Raw genomic sequence first — 11,062 nt, 5'->3', positions numbered from 1 at the left:
GTACATAAAGGTGCTGAGGTCTGGCTTTGTGGTGCTCTAAAATTAAGTTATTTTAATATTAATACTATGTGATGAAGGACTTTGAAAGAAGTTTGACAGATTTCAGTGCTGAATAAGGTTAACACTACCCCGTTTATTTGAAAATGGTTAATATTTGACAGAAATGTAAAAAAGTAATCAAATCAAATGTAATATGTAACATTACTTTAGTAAAATCATTGAAATACTGTAGTTACACTGCTCATTATTATATTATTTTAAATAATGAACTTGTAAAGAGTAATTTATGAGCTAACATAAAAGCTAGTAACTTGTAACTTGTACATTTAACCTACTATGGCTTATTGGCTTTGTATGGCAGGCAGTTACGTTAGCCAACTAGTTTACGGTTAGACTAGGCTAGCTATCGATAACGTTGCACTGACACAACTTAAATTAATGCTCTGAATTTGCAGCTAATATCAAATCCATAACTTTTTGATCAAGTTAAAATGTCCAGGTTAACCACCAATAATCCCACTACCTTTTAATATCAGCCGATAACTAATTCAATGCCGATTTGTTGCTTTGCCCACTTACCACGTAAAGACCATCTGTAAAACATTGCCAGCTCAACGTGCAAGACGAGTGAGTTGATTGAACATACACAGCAAAGATTCTAGAGCGATACGCGCGTAGCGCTCTTGATTTGATATACACAGACACCATATTAGGAAAAAGGCGCGGGCTGATGCTGACCGATTTATTACACATCCAGAAGAATACATTTGAATACGTTATAGGCTCTGGTATTATGGAGCATAAGAAATATTACCAGGGAGGAAAAATCTGAGGGGGCACGTGCCCCCTCACCTTGAATGGGCACGTGCCCCCTCACCTTGAATGGGCATGACGCCACTGAACCAAATCCTTTGGCACGTTTGTGGGGTTTTTTACCCTTTCATGCATGAATTATGATAACCTCATTCAGGATTTTTCCCCCTGTGTTTTTATTGCTCTTAGAGCATGAAAATCAAGATATGATTTTTTTTTTTTTTTACACATAGATTTTCAGATGTGCACTTTAGTGGACAGCATGCATTTATGGTTTAAACTGAAGAAATATTGTATTAAACATAATACAGTAATAACAGGAATATTGTGTGTATTAAACAAGCCAATCAATATAATTATATAAAATGTGAAAACTATAAAATATGCACAAGAAATATATCTATATTTTTTGACTTGAAACCCTTCAATCTCTGAATGTGTCATTTGAGTCTGGTTCTGGTATTGAAAGGAATTTATTTTGTGTAACAGTGGTTTGAGCTATATTTTCTGGGAAACTGAACTTCAATATATATATATTTTTTTACTTGACAAGTTTTGACTTGTCTGGTGCCCAAACAATTAAAATTAAAGTTTCTAAATAATCAAAACTTGCTTTTGGGGCAGCCACCGTTACAAGTGGATAGATGATTAATAAGAATTTTCTCTCAATCCATAATCAATACTTGTAAAATGTAACTGTGATATATGACTCATTAGATTGCTTAATGCTACAATATTTTTTTTGTAACTACAAGAGCCATTTGGGCCTCCATGAGGGTTTACTGTGGGCAACCCACTGTGGGCTTCCCCGTAGAAAACCAATATGGGCCCCCAGTTGGTTAGCCCATGCTGGGCCCATAGATGTTTTTCACTATGGGGCCCCCATGAGGGTTTACTGTGGGCAACCCACCATAACAGTACATTGTTTTAAGTTATTTAACAGTCATTGTTTTAAGATTAGAAGGTTTAAGATTAGAAGCTGATAATCAAACTATTTTAACGATCCCGTGAAATGTCATAAATGGTATTTCATTCAACTGTCCATAATTAACTAAAACTGCACAAAATGGATTATGACCATGTGGATTGAAATAACAAATTGGTTAACACTTTACAATATGGGTGCACTAATAAGCATTAATTCATGCTTTATAACTAATCCACAGATAATCATGAGTTAATGACTCACGAAGAACTAAACCATTAATTAATGATCTGCTGACTGCATCAGCAACTAAAGATTCTAAATTATTAATAGATTAAGTAATATAGGAATTGTTAATACATGTACAAAAGTTATTGTTGAGAATTAACAGAGATTTCGTTAATAATAAAGCTTGTTGTCACCATGATGGAGATCAGTATTTGCTTTAGTTGGTCTCTTGTCCCTGAACTACTAACCATTCATCTCTCTCTGGCTGCAGTTACAGTGAGTTTATAAAACACATTTGTTATGGTAAGAAAAAGTCAAGAGGAGATTGATCAGGTGTTTTTGGCTTATGTGATGATGTTACAATCATCCTGGACATGTCTGATTCACTGATCTCATCCTATGTGTATTAAGCTTTGAATTTATGTGCATTTCATATTTATCATATATCTGTGAATCTACAACATAAAATCCAGCAATATTTCTGTAACCAGTTATTCTGAAGGATATTGAAAATCATATAGTGCATTAAAACATTTTGATCTCCTGCTTGACTTAGACACACACAGACATCAACAATCAGCATATTAATCTCAACAGTGGTGACAATCAAAAGTTGCATGTCGCAATGCATGCTGGGGTTACAGGATAGTATAAAACTCCCAGCATGCTCTGCTGCATGAATTGCATATATATATATATATATATATATATATATATATATATATATATATATATATATATATATATATATATAGCCACCATTGTTGAGATTCATGTGCTAAATTATGACATCTCTGTCACATCTGTGTTTCTAAAAAACAGTGTAGCTCTGTTTTTTTTTTGGTTTATGCATGATGTGTTAAAAAAAAGTGTCATTGTAATTTATTGCTGTGGTTTCACAGTGGTGGTAATGTAACACTTTTGATTGATTAAACTCTGAATTCCCTGAAAATTTCAACCTGAAATGAGGTTGAAAGGGTTAACAGTGTAAGATAAAAAAAAACACCCACAAAATTTATTTTAACATCAATAAACTGTAAGTTATTAAACAGGTTTATACTGGCAACACTGTTGCCAATAGTTTACTGTAAAATCTTGTTTTTTTTGGTAACCATTGTGCTGAAGAGTAGAGCCTGTGCTTCAGTCCAGGAGAAGATTTAGAAACACTGATGATTTGCTGCATGTTGCTTTATTTAAAAGGCAGTGACTGTGTAGTTGCTGATCCAGTGGAAATCTCTTTATTTACAAACGCTTTTTTGTGGTTTCAAATGAAATAAGTTCACAGTAATACTTTTCTCACGTTATTAATGCATTATACATTTTAGTTAAAACATTTAAATGACAGTTGGTCAATTTAAGTCAGTCGGTTTCTGCAAGTGAAATTAGTTTACTCGAGTTTCAGTGCATTTTTACAGTAACATACTGTAGATTACAGTAAAGAACTATACAATTAACAGTAAATTGCTGGCAACAGTGTTGCCAGTATTTTACTGTAAAAAAAACCTAGTAAGGTCTAACAGTGTTCCATTGCTAATTCTGGCCCACACTGCAGAAGGTACTGGGGACCAATAGTCTTCATGGACCAGTATCTCCATTCATTCAATCTATTAAGGAGACAGAGTTGTAACTTCGGTTTTCATTTGGCTCTGACATCAGCCTCCATCATTTAACAAATAAAATTGCCTCTTCTGACTCGCACACTGTCCCTGACTTTATTGATTCTGTGCGTTATATTTTTTACAACATAGGCTATACTTTGTATACAGTGCTGTTATTGTACACTGTTTGTCATAAAGTAGATATTTTTGCAGAGAAATAAATTATTTATAATTCAGATGAGAATAATGTTAGTGTTAATTCAAATTTTATGGAAAACAAATATTGATCTGAAATATAGCAAATTAATTTTAAATTCATTCAGGTACAATTACCAAACATATCTCAAGGTCTTTTTGTATTTTTATTAATTTTTTATTAATTTAATAATAGACTATTTTATATATATATATATATATATATATATATATATATATATATATATATATATATTTTGTTACATTCCCTCTCCAGTCTAGGGGAAAAGAGGGACTAACAATAAATGAAAGATTTAAAAATAATAAATGTGAGAAATCTCCTTTTCCTCTATCCCAGCTCTATCTGTGTTTCACTTTTATATTTAACAGATTTACACAACACCCTTTGAGTTTTACCTGATCACAAAAGGAAATTAAGAGAGAATGATTAAGTAGTTTTTATTTTCTTGAATAGAGGCCAACAAAGGCTTGCTCAATATATTTACAAAATAAGCAAGGATCAGTAAACAGATAAACAAGTTTAAATAATAACCAAATCGTCAGGAGAGGGCCAGGCCAAAATAACAAACAAAATGGGGGCTTCCTAAAGTTTAAACCCAATTAAATTTCCTAACAAAAAGAAGATGAAATCAAAGACAATTATCTTACCTCTCTCCCTGACTAACAAAGAATAAACAGGAGAAAAGTTCAGGAGTAGATACTCCAAACAAATTGGCACCCGTCTCCCTACACGGTTGAACAACTTAAACTCACACAGTCTAAGAGCTCGTGGTAGGCTACTCAAACACAGATCACCCAGATAAGGTTTAACAACATGTAACACCACAACGTCTGGGATAGCCGAAGAGGGATTCCTCCTGAACACTGTGTCTTTGGTGCTTTATACCCACTCCTGTTAATCAGTGCCAGCTGCAGGTGATTTGGGGTGCTGCATGGCAGAGAGAGAGAGAGAGAGACACAGAAGGAGGGGAGAAAACATCGCCAGCACACAAACTCTAAGTATTACGTCATGGGACGTAACACTCCCACCGATAAGTTTATAAATAACAAGTTATTTATAATAAACAGTCACCAACTCACTTTCACTATGTACATATTTACACAACACAACTATTAATACCTTCACGAAAATAATTAGTCTGTTTTTTTTATCTTATCTTTTATCTCTTTATCTATTTGTGTTATCCTTTTCAATATTTACTGTGAATGTAAGTAACAGTTTTATCGATAAAGAAAAAAAATTATATATATATATATATATATGTAAGCAATAAGGTACGAGAGGCTGTGTAATCGTGAAGCACTTGCCTCGAGTACCTTTTGCTTTTATAAAACGGTTACCACACAATAAAAATATTAAAGTAAAAAAAAAAATTATTTGTGCAACTTTCATAAAGTAAAATCACTAAAAAGCCTTCCTTCCGCTACAAAAAAAATAGTCCCTGACCGTGAACAGCAACAACGCTCTAATGTGTAATATGCATGAAAGCTCAAATAGAAACAACATAGGAACCGCAGTGTTGCGCAGTGATAAATAGAACCGTGGGGTGAAGCTGTCATTGCCGTGTTTTATCGTGAATAAAGCACAGCTATTGACCAATCAGAATCAAGGATAGGAACTAACCGTTTTATAAATAAATATATATAAATATATATAAATATATTATCTATAATTTAATGTAAATTTGTGTACTTAGATTTTTATACAGAAAGGTAATCACCATGGATTTTCTAAATGGCCTTTCTTTGTTTAACTTCAAACAAAATGCAGACAGCTCTTCCTCTGTCTGCATCTGTTCCACAGATGTTGCCTGGTCTTCCATGACTTCTTGCTGCTGCTGCTGTTTCAAAATCATTTCTCGCAGCTGACGCAGCTCTGCCATAATTTCATCAACCTTTCGATTCAGTGTTCGGTAGTCTGACCATAAAAATACAACACATGCATTCAAATTCTACATTGCATATAACATGTAAACACAACAACTCAGTGTAGCATAAAAGTAATTACTTTGCTCTTCTTCTGTCCTCTGACAGGCCACTGCTGATGCTATGAGGTAAAAAAAAAAAACAACAACACACATTTAACAAAGGAAAGTTAAGATTTATTTTATTGACAGAGCATAAAATGTATTCATTGCCATTGTGCATATTACTAGAAACTGAAGGTCCTATTGTACCCGTTTCTGCTCAAGTGTTGGTAATAGAGCTTAATTTATATTGATCCCAAAACATTCCTTCTAAATGTTTGTTAATTAATAAAATTATTAATGTGTGTGTATGTATGTATGTATGTGTGTATATATATATATATATATATATATATATGCAGAATATTTTTTAACACTTACTTGATGGGCAAGGTGTTGTAGCATTCCTGTCTGTTAATTTTAAATGGTAATAAACATTTTGTATTAGCTCATTTATTTTTGATCTATTTTTATTGGTTAGTTTGATGTAAACAACTTTAAACAAATTGTTCTTGCAGGTTACTTACTGTCTTGTGGCAATGGCTCATTATTGGCCTATTATTTATAAATACAGGAGCTTGAAGTCTCTTGAGGTTTCCATCCATACATTTGGACCTAGGATGCTTTGCTGGTGTGGCCAATTCTGTGAGTGAAAACCACATATATTGAAACGGTTATCATTCCAAATTTTTCTAAATGCCTGATTCTAATTAGTTGACAGACAGTTCATTTTCACACTGTCACAGACAGTCACCGTGGACATTCATTTTCTGTTAAGTTAAATAATAATTCACTTAGACTTTATAAGAAGCTTTATAAGAAGCAATTGCGACTTTATTTCATGCAATTCTGACTTTATATCTCGCAATTCTGAGATAAAAAGTCGCAATTATCTTTTAAAATGTTTTATTCTGTGGCGGAAACAAGCTTCCATACCTCCTGGCCTCTTCCTCCCGTCCATCCTCCCTGACGCGTACCGTTACGGTAGGGCCGGCCCAGCTATCGGTAGGCGGTGCCGCGGTAGCCTACCTGAGAAAACGTTTTGGAAAAGACGGGCTATGGACCCAACCAACTCTATAGGAGGTAGGGGTGGAACGGTACGCATGAGTCACGGTTCGGTTCGTACCTCGGTTCAGACGTCACGGTTCGGTTCGATACAATGGAGGGAAAAGCAAAACAAAAATGCAGAAGGCAATTTTTTTATTGTACATGTCTCAGCTGTATCACCTAGTGGTCATACAGTCTCTCCCCTGAGCTATAGATACAACAGCCTTAAGTGTGTAAGATGAGATGTACACGGTAAACAATAACTACCTCACATCATCTCCAGACTCCATCAGTAACTTGTAAACAAACTAGGACAATCAGCTATAAAACAGAAAATACAGCATCTCTTATTTCTGAAAGTGTAAAATACTTAACAAGAAAAAAATAAGTGTGACGACAGGCATACCTGTGCCAAATGCCAACTGGCAAATTTGGTAACTTCAGAATAAAGATTAAGGAGTAAAAAAAAAAAAAATTTAAATATGACCACATTATAGTTAAATGCATTTACACCATGGCTTGCTGTGGTAAACATAAACTGTCCCATAGTCCATATTTCTAATGGGTGAAGTAAAAATAAATATGTGGTCCATCTCCTATAAAATATAAAGAAAAGAACAATATGTGCTGTATCACAAAATGTACCTCTTAAAAGGTAGCTTCATTGTATTTTTAAGTTTTTTTTCAGAAACACAAGTATGTCCACACTTTCACTAGTGAGGGTAGATCTTGTGGCAATGACTATGTCACCTGCCTTTGAGAAAACCCTCTCACTTGGGACGGAGGTGGCAGGTACTGCCAGGTAACATTTGGCCAACTTGGCTAGGTTTGGAAATATTGTTTCATTGGACCTCCACCAGTCAAGTGGGTCAGATTCCAAAGAAGTGCTTTCCTTGGCTATGTAGGCATGTACCTCCTCCTTCACCTTCTGCTTCAAATCAGTATGGTCCATCTGACTAGTTGCAAAGAGGGAGCCAAAGACTTCTGCCATGGCTGACTTCTTTGGAGGAGGTGGGGAGGATGATGTCTCAGACTCTGGCATCTCTGCAAAGGAAGTAGCCTGTGATGTTGATGGCCTGTCCTGTGTTGTCTCTGTCTCAATCTGAAGTATTATAAAACAAAGACAATGATTGGGTTTTATCAGTGACTGAACACTGTAACAGCAATATATTCAGTTTAAGACATGACAGAAGTGAGAGATTTTTTTTATAAAAAAAAAAACAACCTTAGCATTAAAGTTTCAAGTTTAATTAATTTATATAGCACATTTAAAACAGCCACAAGACTGACCAAAGTGCTGTACAACACAACTAAATGCAGATGCTAAATATACACACTTTAATACACACAAATATAATATACACATTTAAGAAAAATGTGTGTAACAAATTATTTAAAAAAAAATCAATACGCCAAAGAAAACATACGTTTTTAAAAAAGACTTAGAAATATGCATTAAATACATACCTGCTCTGTTCTGCTCATAACTTCTGCGATGAAAGCATCGAAGACATTCTGGTGATGGGCAGGATCCAAATGAGGGAGCGATTTGAACCTGGGGTCCAATGCAGTACATTTATTAAAGAAATCTTGGAGATCTGGGTCAATGTATCGGATTTGCAAGTTCTCTCTGATGGCATTTTTCATTTCCCTGACGATGGGAGCATCGTCGTCATTTTGCTCCATAGACTTCATTATCATAGTTTTGAGTGGTAGGATCATTGAAACCGACGGAGTTGTTTCTGTGCTCAAAATTGTTGTGATGGTCTTCAAAGGTTTCATAATCCTAACCACACTCTCTGCGAAGCTCACCTCCTGATCTGACAGACGTGAGCCGTCCTGCTTGTTCTTTACGGAGTTGTCTGTTAATGCTGAGTAAATTGCAACTTGTTGTTCCAAATAGCGCTCGACCATTTCGTAGCTGGAGTTCCAGCGTGTCGACACATCATGTATGAGGCTGTGTTTTGGCAAGTCGAGGGCCAGCTGTTTACGCTCCAAAACATACGCAGCCGTTGTGCTACGATGAAAAAAAGTAACAATCTTTCTGATTTTTCCTAATAATCTAGATACCTGGTTGACTGCCAGTGCTTTTTGTGCGGCTAAATTTAGGAAATGGGCAAAGCATGCTACATGCGGACCCAGCCCTGCTTCTCTGACGGCATTAACAATGTTTTTTGCATTGTCTGTGGTCACTGAAATAGTTTTTCCTGGCCTCTCTAGTTTCCACTCTGCCACGACCTCCTGTAGCTTCTCAGCTAGGAGAGTGCTTGTGTGCTGCTCATACAGGGGTCGCGTCTGTAGAACTGATGCTTTCATTTTCCAATCAGAGTCAATAAAATGAGCAGTCACCGTTAAATAGCTTTCCGTAGCACGAGAAGTCCAACCATCAGTTGTTAGTGAAACGGAGGGTGCAGCTGACAACTCGTGCTCCATCAACGTACGTGTTTGGTTGTATATGGAAGGGACTACAGTTTGCCTCATATGTGTACGGGATGGCATGTTGTAACGAGGTTCGAGTACGTGCAGCAAATACTTGAAGCCAGGTTCCTCTACGAGTGAATACGGGCGCATTGAAGATGACATGTAAATTCCGATTGCTTCAGTAATTTTTTTGGCCTTATTTGTATGTGAGTCTAAAGGCTGGTTAAGCACTGTAGGGAGGAGGAGTTGAACAGTTTTTTTTTTCTCGTTCCAGTGATGTTCAAATCTGGGTGATGGCGTCGGATATGCGTTAGCATGTTAGATGTATTTCCATTCACATACCCAACAACCGCTGAACAACGCCGACACACAGTCCTCGTCTTTTCCACCACTCTCTCGCCTGTACTACTGTAACTGACTGGGAAACCGAAGTTTTCCCAAACTTGCGATCTCAAAGAAGCCGGCGGATCCTCTAACTCTTGTGGAACACCGCCACTTGCCATTCTCGCTGTCGCTGATATCTCTCTCACTCACTCAAAAACGGCAGAGTGCCAGAGAATGCAGACGGGCTCTGATAGAGCGAATAGATAGGCGGAGCTCGGCTGCATCGGCGCCAATCAGAGCTTCAGAGCTAAAGCGGGGTTACAGTTGAGGTGTCCCTAAAGAACCCGCGTATTTAACGGTAGTTCCGCATTACATTAATTATTTTGCACGCACGTTTTTTTTTTTCGTACCGTGTATTCTGCGTTTAAATGTACGCACCGAACCGTGACCCCCGTACCGATTCGGTTCGGTACGAGTACATGTACCGTTCCACCCCTAATAGGAGGGGAGGGGAGGAGAACTCCCTCACATGGTACAACCCATGCAGAGGCTGCGCGCTGCGGTGTCCAATATTATCTGTCTGCAGTCCCGGAGGCTGCATTTTCAGGACCCCACTTCTAGGACCGCATTTCTAAGACCCTAGTTTACGTGACAGCGCCACCTACCGAGTCGGAGAACCGCAGTCCCAGGAACGCATTTCCAGGACCCTAGTTTTGGAGGACCGAAAAAAGTGCCACCAATGCAATATTTCCACCCAGTTTTAACTACATTAGAGTGTTTTTTTTTCTTTCAAGTTTTATTACACCCAAATACTACTTTCTTTATTGCAATTAAACCAGGTTCCTAGGAATGTTGAGAAATTATTGGGTCTAAGTAGCATATAATAACTCAAAATAAAATAAACAAGGAATCATTTTATAGTCTTTTCAGTCACTATGGACCACATTTTCAAGTACAGAGGGAAGACAAGGATGACTGGGGGTAGATTTAAGATTTTGTATTTTACAAAATAATATAAAACACCTGAACTTGAACACACAAAATATTTTACAAAATAATATATAACTGAAATTGAACGCACAAAATATTTTACAAAATAATATATAAAAACTGAAATTGAACACACAAAATATTTTACAAAATAATATATAACCACTGAACTTGAACACACAAATAAACAAATTTGATCATGACCTGAACCACATAGACAGAACTTCAATGGATGGACAAACACATGGACAACATCATCACTGACTCCTAAGAGAGAGAAAGAGAAGTGATTTAAATAAGGAACATTTAGTTGACCATGTTCTACTCTCTAATTTTAAATTTCATATTTAAAAGATCTTATTACCACAGAGTAATGATAATGATATAAATAATGATATCAATCTCCATACCAATTAATTTTCATAATACAATTATTGCCTACTGTTCAAAGATTTGAAAAAAAAAATGATTTTGATGTTCTCGGAACAAAGGTTCTAGAAACACTCATGTCGTTTCTTGAAAAACATTTTTAA

The 11,062-nt window shown here is 36.2% G+C and overlaps 1 protein-coding gene across 1 annotated transcript; it reads right to left on the bottom strand.

Moving 5' to 3' along the window:
* Positions 1-6,930: 6,930 nt before the first annotated feature.
* On the bottom strand, positions 6,931-10,012 carry LOC143746408 (E3 SUMO-protein ligase ZBED1-like). Its single transcript, XM_077238215.1, has 2 exons — positions 8,262-10,012; positions 6,931-7,896 (listed from the first exon to the last, which is right to left on the bottom strand). The coding sequence occupies exons 1-2, from the start codon at positions 9,375-9,377 to the stop codon at positions 7,456-7,458; spliced, it is 1,557 nt and encodes a 518-aa protein (XP_077094330.1). The 5' UTR covers positions 9,378-10,012; the 3' UTR covers positions 6,931-7,455.
* Between the last annotated feature and the right edge of the window lie 1,050 nt (positions 10,013-11,062).

The sequence above is a fragment of the Siphateles boraxobius genome, unplaced genomic scaffold (assembly GCF_051911475.1).
Source record: "Siphateles boraxobius isolate OS27281-9 unplaced genomic scaffold, OSU_SipBor_1 22, whole genome shotgun sequence".
In the NCBI taxonomy this organism is placed as follows: domain Eukaryota; kingdom Metazoa; phylum Chordata; class Actinopteri; order Cypriniformes; family Leuciscidae; genus Siphateles; species Siphateles boraxobius.
The sequence above is the reverse complement of the archived record's forward strand: the minus strand, read 5'-3'. Positions and strand labels throughout refer to the sequence as shown.

Bases quoted from the DNA above. Each gene is read 5' to 3' on its own strand.
- LOC143746408 (XM_077238215.1), bottom strand. From the start codon at position 9,377: ATGTCATCTTCAATGCGCCCGTATTCACTCGTAGAGGAACCTGGCTTC. The intron at 7,897-8,261 runs GTATGTATTTAA...ATAATACTTCAG, and splicing joins TTATGAGCAGAACAGAGCAG to ATTGAGACAGAGACAACACA.